Source organism: Vanacampus margaritifer, chromosome 15 (assembly GCF_051991255.1).
Source record: "Vanacampus margaritifer isolate UIUO_Vmar chromosome 15, RoL_Vmar_1.0, whole genome shotgun sequence".
NCBI lineage: Eukaryota > Metazoa > Chordata > Actinopteri > Syngnathiformes > Syngnathidae > Vanacampus > Vanacampus margaritifer.
Window position 1 is genome coordinate 20,821,961 of NC_135446.1, and position 27,143 is coordinate 20,849,103.

Genomic DNA, 27,143 nt, shown 5'->3' on the forward strand with positions numbered 1-27,143 from the left:
ACTCATTCCTCATGATCCTCACCTGTCGGGATGCGGATGTTGATGTCGGTCAGCGTGGACAGGTTGCTTCCCCAGGTGAAGCATCCGTTGCTCACCTGGACATCCCAAAAAACAATATATTGTCATCGTCTGTTTTGACAAAACGGATTATTTCTTTGCTTGTTTATCAATCTTTTTTTTTTCCATTAAGCCACCTGGTCTGCAATCGGCCCAATCCTCCCCAAAACAGACTAAATTCCCGCCCGTCTGATGATCTGGCACGTCGCTTCCCGGCGGTCGGATTCCGCTCCTCTGTTTGGTTTATTTGTTCCCGTTAAGTTTATTTTATCTAAGCGACTCCCCCCCCCCCCCCCGCTCTCTTTCCCCCAGCGTCCTTCTCAGCATGACGCCGACCCACGAGCGCAATCTCCACTGGAACATCTCGGGTCGTGAGATCCTTCCGGAAACTAAAGCGCCATAGTGCTCCGACGCCGTTCGCAATCAATGCCGAAATCAGACAGTGGATGATTGTGTGGAACTTGTCCAAATACTTCTGACCATCTGTTTTGGATGTGACTGACATCGCATGACATGTGAGCCCAAGTGACATCTTTCTGTCAAAGGTGGGAGACTCCAGTCACATGACAAGAGGTGGTCAATTTTAGGACTTTGAGCTTAATCGGCTTAAACTGATGAAACATTCGACTTGAACTACATGACTTGACAAATGCACTGTATTTAAAAATAATAATTTTTAAGATAGTGTGATATTATTAGATTTACTAAAAAAAATATACAGATGTAAAGCAATGTGACTATAATGCAAGTGGTGACTTGAGATGCAAGCAAATTATTGTTCTCCATTAAAATGAATGAAAATGCCATCAAACTGTTCCAACCTCCCCAAAAAGCCCAAGATTTTTTTTAGAATGTTTTTAATGAAGACGATATCCCTCAATATTATTGTACTTAATATAATAATAATACGTTTAGTGAGGGGCACCACATGAATTTCTTGAATTTTGCCATAGTAACGAGACTTAAAGGCTAAAACTTGAGACTTAATCATAACTTGCACGTATGCGATTCACTCCCACCTCAGGGTCCAAGAGGAGTCGGGAAAGGGAATGGGAGGCGGGAGAAATGGCTGACCAGATAAACAACAACGCAAGAACTGCATAAAATTAACGAGGATGAATTCTGGCCCATCAAATGTCGAACGCAAGAACAGGAAGTGACAGCGGCGCCGCGAAGAATTGGTGAGCAAACGGGCTTTTCCCATTGGAGTCGACCTCGACCCGGGTTAATACCTTTGAGACCGAGCTGGAAAGGTCCGGGCCTTGGCGAGAGGCTTCCAAGCCAGGAGGCAGACTCCATCACGTCTGTCAAGTTCCAAGCCCCCCCCCCCCCACCAATCCCGCATCCCCCTCCTCACAGGCCTAATGAGCAGGCCATCGCCCCGCAGGGATGCGACAGGAAGAGTCGCCTTAAGTGAGGCCACTCTCGGGGCAAGACGTTCTCGTGTGAATCCTCCGCTTCCTGAGAAGCCAGCGTGATAACAAACAGCTGTTGATGAGCTGAGTTTGACGTCTTCAGTACGTCAAACATGAAGAAGACGCTCGCACAAAGAAAGTCAACACCTCCATGTGCACGATTTCCACAACTGATATGTCGCATTTTAATTATAGCCCTTTTTCTCACCTTGTTGAAATTGCCTCATTTAAGGGGCAAACCTCACTTAAATAAAATGTGGTTAAATTCCAACACATGTGCCAAAAGTCAAATGTGGTTACATTAACTCAAGTCTGACCAAAATAAAATCTTGTTAAATTACTACAAACCTTGCCTAAATAGAATGTACTTAAATTAATATGCACCTGACCAAAATAAAATACTGGGAAATGACGACAAACCTCAACAAGATACGAAATTGTTCTATTACTCCAAAACGTAACAAAATATAATATGGTTAAATTACTAAAAACCTGACCACAATAAAATGTTAGGGGCAAACCTTACCTAAATAAAATGTGGTTAAATCCCAACACACCTGACATAAGTAAATTGTGCTTACATTAACTCAAGCCTGGCTAAAAATAAAATGTGTTTAACAAACCTCATCAAAAATAAAATAGTTAAGTTACTACAAACCTTGCCTAAATAAAATGTGCTTAAATTACTTTGTACCTGACCAAAATAAAATACTGGGTAATGACGACAAACCTCACCAAGATACGATATTGTTCTATTACTCCAAAACGTAACAAAATATAATCTGGTTAAATTACTAAAAACCTGACCAAAATAAAATGTTTTAGGAGCAAGCCTTACCTAAATAAAATGGGGTTAAATCCCAACACACCTGACATAAGTAAATTGTGCTTACATTAACTCAAGCCTGGCCAAAATAAAATGTGTTTAAAAAACCTCATCAAAAATAAAATATTGTTAAATTACTACAAACCTTGCCTAAATAAAATGTTCTTAAATTACTACGTACCTGACCAAAATAAAATACTGGGAAATGACGACAAAACTCAACAAGATACGAAATTGTTCTATTACTCCAAAATATAATCTGGTTAAATTACTAAAAACATGACCAAAATAAAATGTTTTAGGAGCAAGCCTTACCTAAATAAAATGTGGTTAAATCACAACACACCTGACATAAGTAAAATGTGGTTACATTAATTCAAGCCTGGCCAAAATAAAATGTGTTTAACAAACCTCATCAAAAATAAAATATTGTTAAATTACTACAAACCTTGCCTAAATAAAATGTGCTTAAATTACTAAGTACCTGACCAAAATAAAGTACTGGGAAATGACGACAAACCTCAACAAGATACGATATTGTTCTATTACTCCAAAACGTAACAAAATATAATCTGGTTAAATTACTAAAAACCTGACCAAAATAAAATGTTTTAGGAGCAAGCCTTACCTAAATAAAATGTGGTTAAATTCCAACACACCTGACATAAGTAAAATATGGTTACATTAACTCAAGCCTGGCCAAAATAAAATGTGCTTAACAAACCTCATCAAAAATAAAATATTGTTAAATTACTACAAACCTTGCTTAAATAAAATGTGCTTAAATTACTATGCACTTGACCAAAATAAAATACTGGGAAATGACGACAAAACTCAACAAGATACGAAATTGTTCTATTACTCCAAAATGTAACAAAATATAATCTGGTTAAATTACTAAAAACATGACCAAAATAAAATGTTTTAGGAGCAAGCCTTACCTAAATAAAATGTGGTTAAATCACAACACACCTGACATAAGTAAAATGTGGTTACATTAATTCAAGCCTGGCCAAAATAAAATGTGTTTAACAAACCTCATCAAAAATAAAATATTGTTAAATTACTACAAACCTTGCCTAAATAAAATGTGCTTAAATTACTAAGTACCTGACCAAAATAAAGTACTGGGAAATGACGACAAACCTCAACAAGATACGATATTGTTCTATTACTCCAAAACGTAACAAAATATAATCTGGTTAAATTACTAAAAACCTGACCAAAATAAAATGTTTTAGGAGCAAGCCTTACCTAAATAAAATGTGGTTAAATTCCAACACACCTGACATAAGTAAAATATGGTTACATTAACTCAAGCCTGGCCAAAATAAAATGTGCTTAACAAACCTCATCAAAAATAAAATATTGTTAAATTACTACAAACCTTGCTTAAATAAAATGTGCTTAAATTACTATGCACTTGACCAAAATAAAATACTGGGAAATGACGACAAAACTCAACAAGATACGAAATTGTTCTATTACTCCAAAATGTAACAAAATATAATCTGGTTAAATTACTAAAAACATGACCAAAATAAAATGTTTTAGGAGCAAGCCTTACCTAAATAAAATGTGGTTAAATCACAACACACCTGACATAAGTAAAATGTGGTTACATTAATTCAAGCCTGGCCAAAATAAAATGTGTTTAACAAACCTCATCAAAAATAAAATATTGTTAAATTACTACAAACCTTGCCTAAATAAAATGTGCTTAAATTACTAAGTACCTGACCAAAATAAAGTACTGGGAAATGACGACAAACCTCAACAAGATACGATATTGTTCTATTACTCCAAAACGTAACAAAATATAATCTGGTTAAATTACTAAAAACCTGACCAAAATAAAATGTTTTAGGAGCAAGCCTTACCTAAATAAAATGTGGTTAAATTCCAACACACCTGACATAAGTAAAATATGGTTACATTAACTCAAGCCTGGCCAAAATATAATGTGCTTAACAAACCTCATCAAAAATAAAATATTGTTAAATTACTACAAACCTTGCTTAAATAAAATGTGCTTAAATTACTATGCACTTGACCAAAATAAAATGCTGAGAAATGACTACAAACCTCACCAAGATATGATATTGTTATATTACTCCATACCTTATCTAAATATAATTGGGTTACATTACTAAAAACCTGACCACAATAAAATGTTAGGGGCAAGCCTTACCTAAATAAAATGTGGTTCCAACACACCTGACATAGGTAAATTGTGCTTACATTAACTCAAGCCTGGCCAAAATAAAATGTGTTTAACAAACCTCATCAAAAATAAAATATTGTTAAATTACTACAAACCTTGCCTAGATAAAATATGCTTAAATTACTACGTACCTGACCAAAATAAAATGTTTTAGGAGCAAGCCTTACCTAAATAAAATGTGGTTAACTTCCAACACACCTGACATAAGTAAAATGTGGTTACATTAACTCAAGCCTGGCCAAAATAAAATGTGCTTAACAAACCTCATCAAAAATTAAATATTGTTAAATTACTACAAACCTTGCCTAAATAAAATGTGCTTTAATTACTATGTACCTGACCAAAATAAAATACTGGGAAATGACGACAAACATCACCAAGATACGATATTGCTATATTACTCCAAACCTTAACTAAATATAATCAGGTTAAAATACTAAAAACCTGACCATTGCTACAGACATAATTAAAAATAGAATATTGTTAAATTCCTACAAACTTTGCCTAAATAAAATGTGCTTAAATTACTACGTACCTGACCAAAATAAAATGCTGGGAAATGACTACAAACCTCATCAAGATACAATATTACTATATTACAAGACACTTTTCATCAACTGACCTTGACGGCCACGTCCTCCGTCTCACTGGGTCTCATCTGCCGCCTGGACGGCTGCTCGTAGTTGTCCATCTGGTAGCGTAGCGGCTGCTTCCTGTTGATGGCTTTGGTCTTCGCCAGGCAGAAGGCAAAGACGCGGCAAGTTTGCTCCACGCAGCTCATTTGATCTCATTTATGTGGACAAAGCGGGGAGATGTTGATGCAAGGTGGGAGTACTCACCGCTCCAGGGTGCTTCTTGGCTGCCTCCGAGGGAACCGACATGTCGCCGTTCCTCCAGCTGTCGTCTCCGATCTCGTCGCTCTGTAGGAACTCGCCCAGCTTCTGGACGCTGGAGCAAGTGGAGAAAATACTAAAATTGCACTTCTTCCTGATTTCAGACGTTTTCGTATCGTTTTCTCAATCGCAACAAGCCGTCCAGGCCCTGAAGAAGCAAAGCGGCCCCCGGATCGTCACACTTCCGCTACCGTGTTTGAATTTTGGTAGGATTTTATCAAATGTATCAGATTTTTTTCCCCAGATGTCACAAACTCTACTTTCTGTAGGATCCTGTGGAAGAGTACTACCAGAACAACAATCAAAAGCGTCCGCAAGGTGGCCTCACCTGATGAGCGCCTTGACGGCGAACCTGACAACGGTGGAGAGAAGGAAGAGCGGCGTCACCAGGATGTTGAAGAGCGCCAGTGTGGCAAAGGCCTCGGCGGGACTCGGACTGCTCTCGGTGACGAAATAATGCATGACGAAAGTCTGCAAGGAGGTGGAGCGCGCCTTTAGAACGCAGCGTTGGGCTCATTATGTTCTAGTCATCAAATCAGCCTGAAGAAGCAAATCACACTGCCACCACCATCTTTGATTTCTGGCATACTGGATTTTTTTTCCTCCTCTCCGTCAAATGCTATAATTTTTAAACCAGATGCATTTTTTCAAGGACACCCTCGTGATCCAAACACCAATCAAGCATCGCAATCGTTTCAATTCCACAACATCATTTGTCGCAAATGATTTCCGGGTACTCGGGGCAAGCTTACCGCCAGGACAGCAGCAATAGGAATGGCGGCATTCATGAAGACTGCACAAGGACAGAAAATCATCAGACGTAAGAGCATTCCAACAGCAACATCGGCCGTGCTTGCTCCCAACTGTCTTCTCACTGGACATGGACGTGAAGAAGGCGAAGGTCTTGAGGCTCGTCAGCTCTTTGCCCCGCGTCTCCTCCACGCTGTCGCAGAAGATGTTCTCCCAAGCGTACAGCTTCAGCAGCTTGATGCCCTTCAAGATCTCCGAGGTCTTCTTCAGGCGGTCGGTGGAGTGCTCCTGCAAGACACAACTCGGGGGGATAATTGTCTGTCGGTGTCCCGTTTTCAAACCGGGGAGAAGCCCCCGTGACGCTCACCAGTGTGCTCTTCTGCACGTTGGCCAGCTTGGTGGCAATGATGTACTGGACCGGAGCCAGGAGAACAATGACAGACGCGCCCACTAAGGCGCTCCAGCCCAGCAGGTAGTAGAGGAGCGTGACTCCCATCAGGATCTGCGGGAGAAAAAAAATCAATACGAGGTTCCATTTTTGGACATTGATAAATTTGGTAATGGTTTACTTTGAAAAGAAACTTGGAAATGGTTGCTTCAAAATAAAATGGCAAACTTCCTGTGTGTTTTTTGAGAATAGCTCCGTGAGACTTTCTTGTGGGTCCACTCGTGGTCGACATGTATAGCAAATTTCATGTTGCAAAATAAAACGCGCTGTGGGGGCTGACTTTTCCCGAGAAATTTGAATTGGCAAAATGGCTGACTTGATAACATGTCTCCTAAATGTCATGTTGACAAGTTCAAACAAAACAAAAAGAAGATTGGTGATGATACCTGCACAGGCATGGCCCACAGATTTGGACATAAGAAGAGAAACCACATGAGCTGATTGGTCTCTATGGCGACCAGGTTGTTGATCTGGCCCATCGTCATCTCGCCCATGGACATGTTCGATGTGGACAGACGCAGGATCTTGTTGTAAATCATCGCCTGGGTGGGGGAAGAAAACATTCAAAAGGTGGCTGAGTAGTGAGCCGAGTGGCACCCCAAAAAGGACCGTTTTGAAAACACACGTAAAAACACATCCTTGCGAACGTCCCTGCACCTCACCAGCAGGGCCCCGCGTAGGTTGATGCCGGTTTCTATGGTGACGTAGTAGGACGCCTGCAGGAAGGTCCTCTGCAGCACCAGAGCCAGGAAGAGCAGCACGGCAAGAACCGACGTGTTCTGGAGCAGCTCGGTTGACAGCATGAAGTGGACGTCGAAGTACCGGTTCTGCAACAACATTCACCACACGCAACACGACCTTAACTTGCCAGGTTCAGTTCCGTCAATGTCCCACATTGAAATCTCATTCATGAAAAGGAAGTCAAGGCACTGCAGGTGTACCTAATGTTGTGTCTCATCCTCTCAATTGAAGCTGAGAGAAGCGCGCGAGGAATTTTCCCCTCGTCATTCCCAATCGCTTCACGCGATTGCCGCCAGTCGAGCGGACATCTGCCGTTCAGCTGTGACAACAAGCGACCACTCAGCGGGTCCTTGTCACCACGGTCACCTTCAGCATAGTCCACGCCGGACCCACCGGACGCCATTGTTGCTGTCATTAGGCCTGACTGGTCGCCAGGTCGTGGCAGGATACATATTGACCAACAACGAATCGAGCGCCCGTCAATAATAGACAAACAACAAACTCCGCTCCGGGACTCAGACGCAAACCCTGCGAGGCGGTCGTGCTAACCCACTAGGTCACCGCTCCCAATGCAAGCAAGGGTAAAATATTTTTCGAGAGTCTTGTGATCACACCCAGTGAGTCATTGATTGGTCGGCGGGACCACCCAGCGACCCATCTCGCCGCGTTAATGCTAATAAAATCAACTTGTGTAAATACGCCAAATTTGTCTTGGCTTCGAGCTCCAGAATTATTCGAGCGCGATAACGAGCATAAAAACATTTTCACCTTCCCAAAAACGGCTGGCCAAATATTACACGTTCACATTTTTCCACCTTAAATCTTCAGGGATTCGAACCTTTTACTTACGAAAATTGTTTATCCACCTTTAGTGACGGCACATGCTTGCCATTGTTTTGGTAGCGAGGCACTCTTACACAAAAAACAAAAATGTTGCTGCATGCTTTGAATGGGGAAAAAGTAGCGCCATCTGCTGGACAAAGCAAGTACAACAACATTTTCGCAGGTTTACAATGGGACATTTTTGATCGTTTCGAAGGTTTCATGTGTCGCTTTTGCTATTTTAGGAACACAAATGAATAGATTGTATATTTTACACTTTTCTTTAGTATTGAGCCGTTGTCGTTCAACTAGTTCATGAGCAGAAATGTCATATAGGAGTAGCAGTTTTAAAAAAAATAGCACAAGGAAGACCAAGTCATTCTTTTTTTTTTTCCTGGAGAGCTCATATTGTTTATTCGGTAATTTTACCGATTTGACATGTCATCATCATTGCTCTAAAAATAATAATATATATATAAAAAATTTTTATATATATATATATATATATATATATATATATATATATATATATATATATATATATATATATATTATTATTATTATTTATTTATTTTTTTAAATATATATATATTTTTAAATATATATATATATATATATATATTTTTTTTAAATATATATATTTTTTTAAATATATATATATATATATATATTTTTTTTTAATATATATTATTTTGTATTTTTTTTTTTGTATGTGGGTGAATACGTGTATGTGCGTGTGTGCGTGCGAATTCATTAGACCAAGTCATTCTACTAGGGCTACTTAATTGATCTACGGTACATTTTAAAATGTAACAATTCCATTTGGTTAGGTTAAATCAAAACTGATTTCACGATACTAATCGATTTTATTTACGCCCCTAGTGTCAACTATTGCACCCTAGTCATTCTTCTAGTATGCAGAAGTGTCATACAGTAGTGGGGAGAAAAAAAAAGTCACTTCTAAGAGTTCTAGTGCACCCTAGATGTTGTACTAGTATGGACTCACCCCCATCTTGTCAGAAGTGGCGCCTCCCTCTCCCTCCAGCGTCAGGTTCTGGACGATTCCCGAGATGCAGAGCGGGCCGGCGAAGCCCAGCAGGTCGGCCAGGTAGCGGAAGGTGCTGCTGAGCAGGATGGGTCGCCCGAACGCCCGGTACATGGAGCGCCAGATGGACGGCGCCCGCTCCGGGTTCTCGGCCGTCTGCGGTAGAAAAGGAGTCATCTGCTTGCAGGCTGCTAGCTTCATGCTAACTCATCGTGTGAAATGCCACAGGCTGGCTAACCAATATTAGCATAGATTTTTTGTTTTGTTTTTCCTTTTACACAAATATTTATTTGTATTCCTAATTAAGTAGAGGGTATTTTTTGTTTCTTAACTCTTTGACTGCCAAAAACGTTTAATAACGTTTGGTAAAATCCAAATGAGGGCTGCCAAAGACGTTAAAAGACGTTAACTATGTTTTTTTTGTTTTTGTTTTGGAAACGGATGGAGGAAAGCCTTGGCCAGCTGTGCTGAAAGTATCAAGCAGGTTGAGTTAGTATAATGACTATTTTTGGGCACTAGATGGCAGCGATGACTCTCTTTGGACAAGTGTCAAATTCACTAGAGTGCATGAAATAATATCGTTTCACAAAAAGCTTGATTTCTCCGTATTTTTGGTCCAAAACAGACCATTTGGGTAAAACTAACCATTTTCTATTGTTGATTACTGAAAAACGGAATAAGGTAGAAACAAACTTTTTTTTTCTAATGAAAGATGATAGTTCAATCTTTCATTTGGTAGTATGTGTGTTTCCATAGTCCAAACACAACATTTTCTGTGGACCTTGAAAGATCAGTCAAAATGCTTAAATCAGCTGGCACCCCACAGCATTTTTCTTTCATTTTTCTTTTCTGAAAACGGTTGGCAGTCAAACTCACCTTCTGGTCCTCATAGGCATCTTTGAGCCGCAAGTAGTTGGTCAGAGCTCGCATGGCGATGGGCAGCTTGCCAATCTTCTTCAGCTCGATTGGCCTCTTGTGGGCCCCGATAATCAGAGGGTTCATCCACCAATACGTCGCCTGGCAACAGAACGACAAGCCTGAGCTTGACGACGGATCGACGCGGGCTATCGCCGCCCTCTTACCTTTGAGAGCAAGTTCACGAAGGGCTGCAGGAAGCGGACCCCCAGATCCTGCAGGTCTTCGGGGGGCTTCACCTTCTGAGGGTTGGCAAAGAAGACGTATTTCTGCCAGGACAAGTCAACAAAAACTCACATGAAGACCCAGCGCATACAAATCAGGCATCTTCCATTTGAGCCGATGACAAGGTTGGATGGCTGAAGACAAACCAAACCCCGTTCCGAAATGCATCCATTTAAAGATCGTTAAGCCTGTAAAGATTTATATTGCCGCCACGCAGGAGTTAAGATTCAAATAATGGACCATTTTTGATGAAACATTCCATTCGGCTTGCATAATCTCAAATATTATACATTTGGTCACATTTTAAAACATCCTGCCCAAGAATGAATCCGCCGTTATTTTCATATTATGAACATATGCAGGATTTTGACTTGATTGAAGAATCAATTTGACTGCAGTGATAACACTATGTTGTCTCTTGAGCCACCATTTTTTTTTTCCCCAGCCTCAGCGACACGCACCCTGATCCTGATCACGTTGATCTCGACGGCCATGAGCAGGCCGTAAAGCAGCACCAGCAGCGTCGTGATGCAGAACCTCAGCTGCTTCATGTCCACCGTGTACACGGCGAACTTCCACAGCTTGATGGACTTGGTGATGAAGGCCAGCACCCAGTAGATGAACAGCACTGTGGACAGCCAGGCAAAAAATGGGAGTGCGCTTTGGACCCCCCCACCACTAGATGGCAGCAGCAAACTTCACAACTTGTTGAGAATATATTTAGCTAAAAAAAAAATTAACTGACTCCTTTAAATGCGGTTTTATTTTTCAATTTATGCAATCACAGGGTAAACCATTTACTTAAACGTCATTAACTCATTTACTGCCATTGACGGCTATAGACGTCAAAAATTAATTTGAAATATTTCTATTAGTTTAACATTTTTTTTCCACTTTTGTTAACAAGAGTATGAAAAACGAATTTGTTTTCATTGTACATTTAGAACAGATATAAATTTTGTGATTAATCGTGAGTTAACTAGTGAAGTCATGCGATTCAATTATGATAAAAAAAAAATGTAATTGCCTGACGCCCCTAATTTTTAATAATCTTTTCTTTTTTCTTTTTTTTTTTTTTTTCTTGTTTAGGAGAGCTCAGTATTGTTCATTCGATTTGACATCATCATTGCTCTCCTTTTTTTTTTTTTTTTTTTTAAAAATTCAACAAATCAATTAAAAAAAATTTAATAAATGTTTTTTTTTTTTAAATTCATATACATATATATATACACATATACACACATATATATATATATATATATATATATATATATATACCCTTTTTTTTGTATGTGGGTGAGTATGTGTATGTGCGAGTGTGTGTGTGTGTGCGTGCGTGCGTGCGAGCGTGTGTGTATTCATCAGTTCACCTAAAGCCCATTAAAAAAAAATTCCATACTAATAATATAATATAATAACAAATTGCCAGATGCAGAAACATCAATGTAAGTTATCACGATGTAGTGGCTCTCGCTAACAGACAGAATTAAGTAACCGGAATTAGGTTAAAAAATTCTATATACGTAGACCATGTTTCTATAAATTTTGATATTTGGTTTTTATTTGAGGCAGATATTTTTTCCATTAAAATGTGATTTATGAGGAGGTTAGGGTTAGGGTTATAATCTTTTCTTTTTTAAATCGCGTCAGGCGATCATTTTTTAAAATTGTAATTAATTGATGTACAATATTTTTTTTCCCGAGGTTTTCATACTCTTGTTAAGAAAAGTGGGGGAAAAATGTTAAACTAATAGAAATAGTTCAAATGAATTTTTGACGTCTATGGCCGTCAATGGCAGTGAATGAGTCAAGAGCTCACCGAGGAGAAGTTTGGGGAAGTTGGAGGTCTCGATGTTGTGGTAGTAGACCACCGACGTGGTGGCCGCCACGAAGCCCATGAAGGCGGGCATGAAGAGGTGCAGGTGGTTGGTGTCCATCATCCTGCAGCGAGGCGCAAACACAACGCGGTAGCATTTAGCGATAGCCCACATGCCGACCGGGGCATTAGGGTGGGTGGGGGGGCTCACTTGTTGGACACCACGCCCTCCGCAAACTCGCAGACATGAACGAAGAGCAGCGAGAAGGTGAGGATCCACCTCAGGTTGTGTCCCGGGAAGTGCAGCCATGTGTTGTGGTGGATTTGCACCTTGGAGCTCTGGCTGCCCCATCCTGACACACACAAGCACACATATGGCAATTATCGCAATGGTCCTCGGGGGGGGGTCTTTCTTTTTCTTTTTTCATTGATGACACAGAATCAGCTGGGAGTCTCGAGGGACAGAAGCCATAAATGCTGGTCACCTGGGATCTGCGTTATGCAGATTGTCGCCACGGTGATCAGCCTTTTGGATGCGCTGATCAGGGTCGTGACCTCACGCTACATTCATTGTTCTATTGCCTGCCTACGAGTATTGATACAACCTTTAATGTTGAAATGTCCCTTTCTTAAGAGGGACTCATTGAGACATTTTCAGCATAAAAAGTTAACATTCTGCCCAGAATGAATTTCAATAAATTCATTATTTTTCATGTACAATCAATACCTTTAAAAAAAAAAATTTTCCACTTGCTGTCGACTGAAGATGACATCACCTGCGCTGAGGAAGTCGGTAACAACCAATCATGGCTCACCTGTTTTCTGGGTTTGGTCTTAATTCTACATGAAAAATAACGGAGTTATCAAATTAATTCTGGGCAAAATATGTCAAGTATCCCTTTAAAGGAATACACTGTGAATATTGATGCTATGCATTAGCCCGTCTGTGGCATTTTACACTGTGTGTTAGCATTAAGCTAGCAGAAAGCAAAATTGTGCTATTGTTGTAATTACACATTGTATAATTTGCTTAGTATTACATTCAGTTATATTTAGTTAAATAAACTTTATACTATTTTATTAACTATTAGAATTCATTCGCTGCCATTGACGACTATAAACGTCAAAAATTCATTTTAACTATTTCTATTAGTTTAACATTTTTTTTATGAAAACAGAAATTTTTGGGGGGTACATTTAGAACAGATAAATTTGTGATTAATCGTCATGCGATCCGTTACGATTAAAAAAAAATTATCGCCTGACACCCCTAATTTTTTTATAATCTTTTCTTTTTTTAAAATAAAAAAAATAAATAACAAAATTCTATTTTTTTTTAAATTAAAAAAACTTAGCAATTTTCAATCTTTCTTTAAAAAAATAATTCTAATATTTTTTTCATTTTTTAAATCTTTTCTTTAAAAAAATATTTTAATAATGTTTTTTAACTTTTAATAAGTTCTTCTTTTTTATAATTTTAATTATGTTTTGTTATTTTTAATGATCTTTTCTTTTCACAAAAAAAAAAAAGATTATTAAAAATGAGGGGCATCAGGCGATTACAATTTTTAATCGTGATTAATTGCATCATTCTCAAGTTAACTCACGATTAATCACACATTTTATATCTGTTCTAAATGTACAATAAATAAGTATTTTCTAGGTTTTCATACTCTTGTTAACAAAAGTGGAAAAAAAATGTTAAACTCATAGAAATAGTTCAAATGAATGGCAGTGAATGAGTTTTTTTAAAAATATATTTCCACGATGTTGTATTTTCTCACCGATGAAGAGGATAGGAAAGGTGATGAAGAGCAGGCAGACATGAGGCACCAGGTTGAGTGCGTCCACGAAGCAGCCGTTGTTCAGCACGCCGTTGTCCACGCTGTAGCCGCTCACGTTCTCGTCGTCGCCGCAAAACGACAAGGCCATGGCCGCGCTGTGCCGCTTTGCCTCCGTCTGACGACCGAAACAAGAAAATAAAATAAAATGTACTTCACCGCTACCCGCCTCATCATTAGATGTGTGCTAGACCATTCAATATGTACTAAACTAAAATTATAATTCAGCTTTTATGAGTCCATTCCACATAAACAGTACTAAACCATTACAAAGCAGACCATTCAATGTATACAAAGCAAGGACTAAGACGACTAACGTACTAGAAAAGTCGCAGCAACATGTACGAAGTATGAACCATTCGAAAAAATACACTCTACGACCAAGATAATACAATGTGCACTAAACCATTGAAAACGTACTAGACAATCCAACGTGTACTAGACAAGAAGCTAGTAGACTGTTTGATGCGTACTAACTTGACTATTATTCAACACGTGCCAGAACAGAACCAAGAAGACCATTCAACATGTACTAGACCAAAAGAAGCTTCTAGAAATGTGCAGCTGATGAAGACCTCAAACAAATATGACTGTGGTGGCCATACTTGTTTTGGGTTTTGTCTGCTGGCTTTGGTTTAAGAGCTTTACTTGTCTGGAACAGCATTTTACCATTGAACTTGCCACTATTAATACATAAACGTATGGAATAAAATAAAATTTCATAAATAGAGTTCCTTCAGAGTACGGTGCCAACTTTTTGTGAAGCGGAAAGTCAGCGTTAAAAGACACTTGACACCCTCCTCCATACATGACTCAAATATCTACACGCACTTCAAATGTGCCAAACATAGTACACTCATTATAATTGGCCACCAGTGACGTCATTTTAACAATGACGTAATGGTTACGCGTAAAAGTCACGAAAACGCACACACGCAACTCACGAGTAGTCTTTACTTTTTCTTTTCTTTTTTTTTTTTTTAAAGTGGAAATTAAAAGTCTAACGTTTACCTCAACAAGAGCGAAATCCCGTAATCCTCACCGACAAATTTTCATTCCTGCTGAAATGAAATGAAAAGTAAGGTTGTGGGGAAAAAGGAGAAAAAGATGTTGTAGTGAGAGCTGACCGGAGAGAGAAAAAGTTGATTATTTTTAGACGTGCGCCAGGATCAGCTGCTCGGCATTCTGACGACCCGCGTTTGTTACACAGAATGCACACACACTACATCCGGCAACCTTCAAAATAAAGCCTAAACTTGTACCAATTATTATTATTTTTTAATCCAAACAGACGAAAGGGATAAAATACTGACATGTACTCATCAAATATGTGTGAGAGGCTGCCAGGGACATCATTCTGAATACCTCTCACACGTGCTTTGAAAATAGGCACACCTGAAATGCTCTCACACATACTACAGAATTGAGCTGTGCAATTAATCGAAATTAAATTACAATTTCAATTATTACACTCCACCATTACAAAATCGTCATAATCGTAAAAAAAAATTATAGTTTCAAATAATTTTATTTGTCTTAATATCTGAAATGTTTGAACATGTTCTTGTTTTGTACCAAAATAATAATCGTAATTACAATTATTACCAAAATATTTGTGATGATTATTTTTCCCATAATCGAGCAGCCCTACTACTGAATATAATTTTGCAACTGAAACGCTGCCTTTCACACAATACTAAAACGCCTGGAACACACACATTAGAAACTGTGAACACAGCATGCTGACATCCTCTCACACATCATTCTTCAATATGCACTTTAGTAGCGCGTGACGGGATTTCAGTAGTGTATGAGAGCAGTAACGCTGAATTACGTGCCCCATAAAAGTGTCACCAATCTCACGTTAGAACTGTAACTATAATTTGGAGGCAGCTGTTGTACAACTTCCGGTTAAGGCGAGTTTAACTCCCGCTACCTTGACGCATCGTCGCCGATTACATTTCCAAAATTGAAGCAGTTGAACGAGTGGGAGTGGGTTCGTGTTGGGCTTCTAACGGATGAAAATGTAACTTGTCGTCACACACTCCTCATTAAAAAGATTTCTCTTTGATTGGCAGCTCAAACCGGGCCTTCTGAAAAATCATATTTCATACAAATATATCCCAGGAATATTAGGATTGGAAAATCTAAAACAAAACACAACATTAATGCAATGTATTTCATTTAAACATCTTTGACGGGACGGCATCATTGAGTTTGTAGTTAAGCTTCGACGTGCTTCATATCTGGACGCAGTCCAAATTCCATCCCGAAATATATCGATTTAAATATGCTTACGTTTGTAAATAATTATACGGCCACTTCACCTAAACTACTACAATTAATTAATCAATTAGATTAAAGGTTGTATTCGGCATGCTCAAACAGAACGTTAAAGGAGAGAAACGCTGCAATGTGTTCACATTTTAAATGATCCCGCTTGTTAACATTCCTCACTTCCGTCCGCCTGACACAAGGGAGAGCATCTTAAATTCAATCCACATTTTGCACATCAACAAGATTTTAAAAGTCTTATTTTAATGCCGATTACATATATGCCTTTTTAATGACATAAATATATTATTTGAGTGTCTATTAAAAAATGCATTATCCCGTAGTGACGGTACTATGTTATATTGATCGTTTGGTCGAAGGAGTTTGGTATTGCGCTGTTTGCACTCGCTTGATGCGCGTCAAAAAGGTGAATTTTCGGACTGCCGTCATGTAAATCCCAAATGGGACACTTACCTGGCGTCTGCCGCAGCTTTTGGGGGCTGGAACTTGATGCAGCGCTGCTAATGGGAGGGGGCTCCGATATCTTTAAGGTGATGATGACGCGTTTGCACCGGAAATAGCCGTAAATTGCGTTCAGGGTCATCAGAATCCATATCATTTCATATTGCTGTCAATATGGGCGAAAAACCATCACTATCGTGATTGATTACCTAATAATAGGATTTTTTTTGTGCGTGCATATTTTGACATGACCATGTCAAAATATGGCACAAAGATCGTTATACAGGCCACTGCAGAATGAGGACGCTATAAAACAAAACAAAAGAATGACACAAAAAAAAGGGAAAAGTGAATCCTGTTGAATAATCCACTGTAATACTAAATTTTACTGTATTTATATATTTATATATATATATATATATATATATATATATATATATATATAAATATGTGTGTGTGTGTATGTGTGTGTGTATTATACATGATATGATTGTAAGTTTGAATGTGTGAGCATCATAAGCCGATTTTCACATTCATGTTGTCGCCATGGAAACATCCTTTTGAGGGGAATAAAGACACCGGAAAACATCCGCTCGGGATTAAGAATACTGTAAACTGCACCCACAGCAAGTGCGCACACACACACGCACACACACAATTTAATCATCTCCCTCGGGTGTCACAAATACTCCCACTAACCCTCACCCGCTGCTCTTCTTGTGTTTCCACACACACACACACACACACACACACACACACACACACACACACACACACACACACACACACACACACACACACACACACAGACAGTGCACGGATACTTATTTCACATACTAAGGATCACTTAAGTATAAGATTAGAACCATGACGTATTCTTTTTTAATCTATAAAAGAACCGCCATGATAGCGTGTACGTGTCTGTTCATGCGTGCGTATGCGTACAAGTTTGCTTGAACTCGGCAGTGTGAGAAAGTTGAAGCCTGACCGACCAATCGCCCTCTCGCAGGAAGTAGAGGCCAGCAACACACACACACACACACACACACACACACGCACACACACACACGCACACACACACACACACACACACACGCGCACACACACACGCACACACACACACACACACACACACGCACGTTCATGTTTTCTGTCCATGTTGCAGTGACCTCAAACATGACCTTTTCCCACCCCCTGCTTTAAACAATCTGAAATGATGAGCTGGAGATGTGCAGTTCATCATTGAGCCACTAGATGGCGACCAATCCCTCATTTGGGGACAACGACAAACATATCTTCTCCTCACCACAAGAAGACGCCATTGGCTAACATTTGATGTCGGTCTTTCTTCAATACAGTATTTCATTTAGGATATTTTGTACGTAGTCAGCTATTTTTATTTATCTTTTTATTTTATCTTAATATTTAAACTAAAAATTTTATTTTCGTCAGAATGAAAAATATGCACCAATTATTTTTGTAACATTTGTGGCGCTGGTAATCATAATCAGAATAATCTTTATTGGCCAAGTGTGTAAAAACACGGCAAATTGGCAGAAAGTCCTTGAGCACTTTAGTGTCTAGTGCTGTGGAGTATTGATCAACATGTAGCGAGCTGAAGCTACAATAATCAATACATGTACAAAAATACTGTCACACATGGATGTGCAAAATTGAGATTTTGTCCTTTTTTTTTGCGGACTGGACTGTTGGTTCACACCTGGCGGATGGATGGATAATAATGCTAATAATGCACAACTGCAACTTGAGAAGGCATAAATGTGAATAACAATGCAACAGTGTAGGCAATGATAAACTCCTCTCACATTAGTAGCATTTAATGCAATGTGTGAACAGTATATATATTTATTTCATTGGGCTTTATTGTCACACCGGAATCACAATAATCTCATTTAAATGCAGCTTGGTTCCTCATATTTTGACCATTATTTACATTTCATTACTCCAATTCCATGATGGATTATCTCACGGAGTCCACTGCGTTTTCACGGCACACTCAAAATGAGCTTGGCGAATGTGTGTGTGTGTGTGTGTGTGTGTGTGTCTCGCCACTTCATCTCATTTACATGCTCATGAATCATTCACGAGTGACACCTTGCTCACAAATACACACGCACACACAAACACGTGTGCTGTGGGCAGTGTTCTAATGAGGTGCTATAAGTCTTTTCAGACAAAAACAGTCAGCGAAGAGTAATGGAGTTCCCCCCTTGGGCTGTAGCTGCTTTCTTTGCCTCTCATTAACACAACAAATGCACTTTGAACAGGTTCGGTTATAGTCTTGGGCTGGGTTAGGGTTAGGTTTAAGTCAACATCTTAACTCAGAACCTGCTGTTGACCCTTTGAACTTTGATCAGTCATGCATGGAGGAGGAGGGGGGGGGACTCCATTCCGCGTTCTCCTAAAAACACGCATGTGTTTGATATTAAACGGAGGCTTCTTTCTTCCCGCTCTAACCCGCAGAACTGAGGAGTTGGGAAACAGAGTTTGCCTCACACTAATTCCCCAACAACAAAGCTTCCATTGTGTGCGCCAACTCCCCCAAGAAAGCCCCCAATTAGCAGCAGGGGCCGCAGCACGCTTAAATGGCTTTGACAGCATCAGTCAGGCCACAACTGCACCTCAAATGCTCGCAACACACTACAAAAGAGAAAAGGGATCATGATACCTTTTATGATCATGAATTGATTTCAAGGTCAAGTATTACAGATACTAGTCTACAAGTTCTCCAGTGTTTGAAATGCTCTTTGAATGCCCTTTTGTGACAATCGGAAAGTGAGTAGAAGATGTCTGTCAAGTTGAACAGTAAATGTTTGGCTTCCTGGTTTGATTTTCAAAATAAAATACCTCCATCTCCAACACAAGGAATCGCGTATAATGTACAATGTGCATTCATGCCACCCCATTTACAGGAAAATCATAAAAGTTGACAATGGGGGGAAATGGTGGAAAATAGAATAATAAAAAGCAAAAATAATGATACATTTGTGCAGCCACATTTCATTTCAATTTTCACATTATAAACAAAAATAGTAAAAAGTATAGAATTCATTAAAATAATGGTAAATGTAAGTCTCCATTTGTGACAAGATCATAAAACATGACAATAAATTTAAATATACAAACAATAAATAAGAATACAAATAAAATAGTAATAAATATACGTTTATGCCCTTACTGTTATGACCAAATGACAAAAAATGTTTTAAAACTAAAATCGAGTTTTACAATAGCAAAAATCGTAAAATTAAAAAATTAAAAGATGAAAATAATGTTTTTTTTAAATAAATAATTACAATTAAAATAACACTCTATAATAATAATAATAATAACTTAACATTGTATGTGGAGTCTGTTATTAGTAGTATGTCATTCATTTATTGACCATAATCCACTAAAAAGGAGGCTTAAAGTGTAAACTGGAGAAGAAGCAAAAGCTATTTTTTTTGTTTTGAAACAACTTCCGGGACTCTTGAATGTACCTTGACAGACGCGCGGGGGCGCTCCAACTGGGAAAGGAGAAGGAGGAGGAGGCTCTTTCTTCATCATCGTCATCGTCAACGTCCACATACTCTCTCTAGTTGGCTTCACTACAGCGGCAGCTTCTGGCCGAGCAGACTGTAGACAAGCGCTCATCGTCGGGATACTCATTGGATACTCTCCGGCCCGCCGCGGAGGTGTGGAGAAGGTTGAGTGGAGCTCCTTGTGACTCGTTGTTCCCCCTTTTTTTTTCTTTTTTCTCTCCTGGGAATGTTGTTAAAGTTGTGTCTGCACACCAGGATGTAAACACTTCCCCAGTTTTTCAGCGCCGTGAGATCTTTTGGAAGTAGCGAACCTTCCGGACGACGGTTCGAGGGTAAGTCAACGCTTTTAAAAGCTGTTTTTTCATGTTTTTTTTTGTTTTGTTTTGCTGCTGTGCCGCCGGGAAACAGTCGGTTCCTTCTTCGGTTTAGGAGGATTGTGGCATTAGTTGCCGAGCGTCGCACCGGACTCCAATTATAAAACATCCAATTCTGCGTCCAATTAAACGCAGGCAAGTGACGGTTGACTCCCCGAAGAAAAGTTTCGGCATTCCACCGACTGGAGACAAGTTTCGGGTTATCGGCATGTATTTGACCCTTGAACTGCATTATTTGAGCCGGCATGGATCTTTTAGCAACACGTTTGAAGAGAGTTGCTGCCGCTTTTACCTGAAGGAGTGGCCGGATTGTCGCTGCCTTTTATTTGAATTTGCTGCTGTTGACCTCGGATCTCTTATGGTAAGAACTTTTTCCCACGAATGCCGATAGGTTTACTTTGGACGTGCTGAATATGTGCAGCACGCCAACCTGGATGTGCCGGCGCCTTGCCTGCTGTTTTAACAAGGCGACCTACATGTGAGCTTTTTTTCAAGCGAGTCTGGCACGAGGTGACGAGTGGAATGTGTCTGGGACCAATCAGGACGCAGAACATCTGGAGCCTCTCAGCACAGCTCGGTGGGCTGATCCTGTTGAGCAAGTCTGCAAACAGCCTCGCGAAAAGCCAACACCTCTTTTGCTTGTACCAATCGACATCGCTGTAATGCCAATAAAATCATCGAAAGAGCACCAAGTGTACTTTTAAAAAATAACTTTGATTGGAGTTTCGGCCGGTAAAAACTGTCCTTTCTCTCTTAAAAGGTCAGCGAATCCATCATGTGCCCATGTAGGCTACATGAAAGCAATACTGTGATAAATGGCATAAAAAAAAAACTTTACTTTCAAAGTAAAAGTCACTTTTGTGCTCAGTCTTAAAAGTTGCTAGCATAGTTTAAAAAAAAAAGCTGAGAGAAATGTCAGCAACAAAGTAAAGTACAGAATACAGATGCATGGACATTCAAGTATAGTAATGAAGTATTTGTACTCTTTTACATTCATAATTCATAAACCCAGACCAAACATTTTAATTTGGAAATGAATGATAATTTCACTAAAATTATTAAATGCATGTTAGCTTTCAGCATCAGATGACTCTTTTCAAAAATAAATACACCGGTGCACATCATTTATCTTTCAATTTGTATAAAACAACTCAGAAAGTTGGGTCAAACTGATCCGTCTTTTTGTTGACCCATATTGGGTTATTTTTGACCCAGCTGCTTTTAGAGTGCAAAATGCATTTTGGTGACCGAGACTTTCAACCGCTATTTTCGTCTCATGTCCATATGAAATATTCATAAATGATGGCCATCATGAACCCAGTTTTGTTTAAAATGTATGATTCAATCCAGTGTTTCAATTGAACTCATGTTTTGTAAGGAGTTGCTTCACTAGTGTTTTTTTTCTGAGGTGACTCATGCAATGACAATTCCAGCATCCAGCAGTTTTGTTTTTTAACTCATGTGACTACATCAGGAGAATGATGCAAGATTCCCCAAACGTATTTTGTATGGTTCCCGATGACTCATGAAAAGAGTTTACTCGCGTTCCCGCGCGCGGCATGTGGCGAATGTCAACGGCGGGTGTCCGTGGCAAACCTGCCCTGGTGGAATGTTGTGATTGACGAACTGTCAGTCACGCGCTCGCGTTGCGTTCAGGGTCGTCGAACTGGCGCGGGTCTGCGAGTCGTAGCTTGGGCCGATTAATTATGGCGAATAAATACACACTGGAATTTTGGCCATAGAGAGAACGTTTTGGGCACTTTGGGCATTTTCACCTACGGGTCTCCTCACTTTTGTTGCCATGGGTTAAGTAATGTTCATTGTGTCAAAGTGTTATTTCTTAAGTGCTCTCCCATGAAAGTTTTTTTGTGAAATATCTGCAGAAATGTAAGGGTAGGGTGTGCTTACTTAAAAAAAAAAAAAAAAAAGTCATGTTTTTACCACTTGATGAGCTTTTGCTGAAATCTAGTCTTATCTCTTTAGTGAATAAAGAATACAAGACCTTTTATGGCATATTACGAGAATAAAAGTTCTATTATTTTGATCTTACTGGAACACGACTCTCTCATTCAACTTGTCTTGAAAAAAAGACAACTTTATTTGACTTTTATTCTTGGAAAAAAAAAAGGACTTATTTTTTAAAGAATATTTTTTATTTATTTTTGAGAATCTTGTCCCTTTTTTTTTTAATAAAGAGTCAAATTCTCTTTTCCAGTAATCTTACAAAAATAAGTTTCTGTCTTGGAGATGACTTTTTACAATGACTTAACATTCTGATTTACAGGTAATTTTGGTAAGATTATGACTTTTTATCCTGACAAAATACTGTATGTCTTCCTCTAATGAGAAAAAAATTCACTTTTCTTTCTTATAAAAAAACAACTTCATCATTACATTGCAACCCCCCCCCCCCCAAAAAAAAAGCCAAATGTAGCTTAACTTATTCACTGGCTATAGATGTCAAAAATTCTTTTTAACAATTTCTATTAGGTTAACATTTGTTTTCACTTTTGTTAACAAGAGTATGAAAACCTAGGGGGAAAAAAAATGGCCATTTTAGACCAGATATAAAATTTGTGATTAATCACGAGTTAACTATTGAAGTCATGTGATTTATTACAATTAAAAAAAATAATAATTGCTTGACGCCCTAATTTTTAATAATCTTTTCTTTTTTTGAAAAAATATTTTTTTCTTTTCTTTTTTCAAAAAAAGAAAAGAAAAGATTATTAAAAATTAGATCGTCAGGCGATTAATTTTTTAAAATTGTAATTAATCGCATGACTTCAATAGTTAACTCATGATTAATCACACATTTTATATCTAGTCTAAATGTACAATCATTTTTTTCCTAGGTTTTCATACTCTTGTTAACAAAAGTGGACAAAATGTTAGACTAATAGAAATGAAATGAATTTTTGACGTCTATAGCCGTCAATGGCAGTGAATGAGTTAATGTGGTATCCTAGTCAAACTGTCTCGTGAAAAGTTGTGGAAGGTGCGTTGGATTGCGGGCGGGAGCTTTAAAAGCGTCTCGCTGGGATGAAACGGGAATCGCGGGAGCGTGAGAGAGAACACTCGAAAGTTTTGTCCGCTGGCGTCAGTCAGTCACGCGGTCGCCACGGAACACAGGAAGCGAGCCGGCCACAAGGTCGTTAAGGTCACCGGGCGCTCACGCACCAGCTTTGCTTGCACACCGGCTCTTTGACTTGCAACTAGAAACTTCTACGTTCCAAAACTTGCCATCGTTCTTGTCTGCCAAGTAGTCGATTAAGCGTACGTAAGTCGAACCACGTTGTCGCAAGTCATGAAGCCACCAGTTAGCATTGGAATGCTACTAGTACCACTAATGAATATAAATGTATCATGTCAATAGTGTTGCTCGTAGTAGAAAAGGGGAAGTGAGCATTGTTGGACTTAGTGCACGTGTGTGTTTGCACATTAGCGGGGTGGGTGGGTGGGTGGGGGGGGGCTTATTTGGTTTTCCTGCAAACGTTCGAAGGTCGTGTTTGCCTGTTAGAACAGTAGAAGTTGGGTTGTGACCTTCAACCCCGTGATAGTGTGTGTGTGTGGGTGGGTGGGGGGGAGTGGTCTTTGAAACACCTGGTAGACTTCTGTCTCTCTTGTATGGCTGCGCACAAGTGTGTGTGTGTGTGTGTGTGTGTGTGTGTGTGTGTCATGTTTGTTGTCCTCTTCCTCACATCCTTGAGTTTGTTTGTTTTTTGTACCGAAGAAGAAACACGCCCATTTCCTGGTTGTGAGGCAGGTGGTGTGCTCCAGTCATCGCTAAAGTCATAAAAACGCAGTATATACAATAAACGTGATAGTTTTTTACAACGCTGAACTAGATTTACAATTTAATATATACTGGTGGATTAATTTTTAATGATTGTAGTTAAAAAAAAATGGCAAAAATTAATGGCGACTTTGTATTCATATAATTTCTCATTTCTAGTCCCTGATCGTAAAATGGCTGCAGGAGGGCAACCGATAATAGTATCGGTCACCGCCGCGAGTACCGATGCCTTAAAAACAAGACTGGTATTGGCACCCATATTGATACCTGGTACCGGTAGTCGGGAAGATAACCACCTTTGCCTCATTTTGAGCCAGGAAAAACCCCCGTTTCGCTTGGTAGAAGCGAATCTAAAAATAGCAAACAAACTAACAAGCGCACGCGAAGGTTGCGAGAATGTGACAGCGTTGATATGGAAATGCGAACGGGATATGGATGTCGGTGCGAGCGTCTCTGTGGAAGTCAAACTGTGTGTGTGTGTGTGTGTGTGTGTGTGCGTGTGTGTGTGTGTGTGTGTGTGTGTGTCGGTAGAGAGGGAAAGTGGCAGATTCCCGCGTGCCACAGATGATGCTAATGAGATGCAGCTTCCCGCCGAGTCTCTGTCTCACTCACATAAGTACAGTTTTCAAGGTCACGGAGCCTCCTAGATGACCCTCAAACAAGTGCCAGCCCCTTGCTTGAGTGTGTGTGTGTGTGTGTGTCTGTTTGCCGTGTGTGCGTGCGTGTGAAATAACACACCAACTTCAGAATTTGAGTGGCTTGGTTGTAATTGCGCAATCTCATCAACCCCCTGGCTCTCTCTCTCTCTTGCTCTCTCTTGCTCTCTCTCTCCCCCCCATTTGATGGTCGCACGCCCACACACGCCAGCGGAGACTGCTGACGCTAATTGCAAACGTGTTTCCTGTCAGCCAAGGGGGGGGGGGAAAAATGGCCATTTTTGCAGCATTCCCCAGCTGATTGTCTTTTGCAGAAGTACCGAGCTGTCAGAAAGGGAGTTTCGCGCATGCACGCACACACAAGCAAACATAGCAAACGGCAGTCATTAAAGCAAACATTTGTGTCAGTGTTGAGGCTTTTGAGAAAACAAGGAAGGGCTTGTGGCGGGATTATTTCAGGCCGACGCCATCCGCGTGGGAACGGCAAAAATAAAAGAAATGACAAACCTCCGACAGGAAGTGGAACGCAAGGCGCCGGTCGTCACTTGAAGATGGTAGCGAAGCGGTCGTTGTTTTGAGCGCCGTCGACCTCAAGTTCATGTTGGATTTATAATACCGCTAGGTGTGATGAAGTACTGCCCCCGCCAGTGAAAATGCATTTCTTCTTCACTTCCGAAGGTAGAAGCAGTTCAGTTGGTCACGACGACCCATCCAAAACCCTATTTACAGATCAGCAGCGCAAACTGACAAGTAGATGAAGTGCTGCTTCCACCAGTGAAAAATAGTTTTTTTCTTTGACCTGTGCTTGCTTTTGATTTCCACATTCTGGCCTTCACTTCAAGCTACTGAACTCTATTCAATGCCCTTTCCACCACCAGTTTTGCAATTCATGTGTCAGATACATAAATTGGCGCGTATGTGAAGTGCTACCTCCACCGGCGAAATTTGTCTTGACAGGCGGTTGCTTTTTCACCCCCACTGTGGGATTCACTTCTTCACTTAGAAGTTGCTTGCCTATTTGCAATGCCTGAGCACCAGTTTAGTTGCTCTACTTTTCTTGACTTAGGAATTTTATTAAATGTTTTTATTCTATTGAATTATGTCAGTTTGTTTTTGTACAGAAGTACTATAAATATGTTTTTTTTCTTCTTGCAAAAAACAGTGGGAGTGAAACTGATTAAACGGCATTTGTTTCAATGAGTCAATGTAAAAGTCGATTACGAGCTTGGTCACACTGCACATCTTTTCTAAATGAGATTTGACGGACAAATCTTGAGTTGACAGACAAATCTTGAGTTGCCGCGACTCGGCATATTAAAAGTGCCGAGACTGTCGACAGATTGTTTTGCCGCGACTCTGAAGATGAATTGGGAATTCGGGGCATGGCGGCGGGAAGCTTTAATGGGAATGAGATTGGACTTTATTTCACCTCCTGAACCTCATTATGGAAATAGACTCCTCCTGATTGCTCACCACCAGCTGTTTGTCATTGTGTGTGCGTGTGTGTGCGCGCGCGTTTGTGTTTATGGTAAAAGTCAATTCCAGCGAATGCCCGGGATGAATGACAGCTTTGTGGAATGTGGGATGGACCGCATGAATCGCTCTTGACTTTGAGAACAAATCGAGATTTAGCAAGCCGCACTGCGCTCTAAATTTAGAAGAAAAATACCAAAAAAGCAGAAATGGAAGGAAGTAGCTTGCCTGGCCAGCCCGCGGTGACCTTTTCCCAGTAAGCCTTCTTCCGTTTTCAAAGCAGACTTCCTCATTTGACTAAGAAGCTGATTTTGGACCAAAAAGTGGGCAAAATGCACTGTGTGATTTTTTTTTTTTTTCTTTTGTGACTTCCCAACTAGATACAGAACTGGACAAAATACATGAACAGTGAAAATCCATGAATAATTAACGGCCATTGAAAGGTATTGGAAAAAATTGGAGGGGAAAAAAAATTCAAACACTCCAAAATTCTTAAAAAAACAGATAAACCTCCAATATCAATTTTACATGAAAAATGGGGGTTG

At 39.7% G+C, this 27,143-nt stretch overlaps 2 protein-coding genes across 4 annotated transcripts in view; one reads left to right on the top strand and one right to left on the bottom strand.

Annotated features, from left to right (window-relative positions):
- The window catches only part of abcc9 (ATP-binding cassette, sub-family C (CFTR/MRP), member 9), a 30,495-nt gene extending 13,637 nt beyond the window's left edge, over positions 1-16,858 (bottom strand). For all 3 annotated transcript variants that reach the window (XR_013288350.1, XM_077544336.1, XM_077544334.1), the window contains exons 1-18: positions 16,767-16,858; positions 15,030-15,079; positions 13,962-14,136; positions 12,389-12,530; positions 12,181-12,302; positions 10,823-10,989; positions 10,304-10,405; positions 10,098-10,238; positions 9,183-9,377; positions 7,276-7,440; positions 7,000-7,155; positions 6,533-6,667; positions 6,291-6,453; positions 6,168-6,208; positions 5,744-5,886; positions 5,362-5,470; positions 5,145-5,252; positions 23-95 (exon numbers count right to left, since the gene is read on the bottom strand). Coding sequence is in view for 2 of the 3 variants with exons in the window: in XM_077544336.1 (XP_077400462.1) it covers positions 23-95; positions 5,145-5,252; positions 5,362-5,470; positions 5,744-5,886; positions 6,168-6,208; positions 6,291-6,453; positions 6,533-6,667; positions 7,000-7,155; positions 7,276-7,440; positions 9,183-9,377; positions 10,098-10,238; positions 10,304-10,405; positions 10,823-10,989; positions 12,181-12,302; positions 12,389-12,530; positions 13,962-14,109 (2,110 nt within the window). In the remaining variant the exon portion in view is untranslated. The remainder of the gene's footprint in view (positions 1-22; positions 96-5,144; positions 5,253-5,361; positions 5,471-5,743; positions 5,887-6,167; positions 6,209-6,290; positions 6,454-6,532; positions 6,668-6,999; positions 7,156-7,275; positions 7,441-9,182; positions 9,378-10,097; positions 10,239-10,303; positions 10,406-10,822; positions 10,990-12,180; positions 12,303-12,388; positions 12,531-13,961; positions 14,137-15,029; positions 15,080-16,766) is intronic.
- Positions 16,859-20,303: 3,445 nt separating this feature from the next.
- Positions 20,304-27,143, top strand: part of plxnb2a.1 (plexin b2a, tandem duplicate 1) — a 37,460-nt gene continuing 30,620 nt past the window's right edge. The window contains exon 1 of the mRNA XM_077543861.1: positions 20,304-20,631. The gene's annotated coding sequence lies outside the window, so the exon portion shown is untranslated. The remainder of the gene's footprint in view (positions 20,632-27,143) is intronic.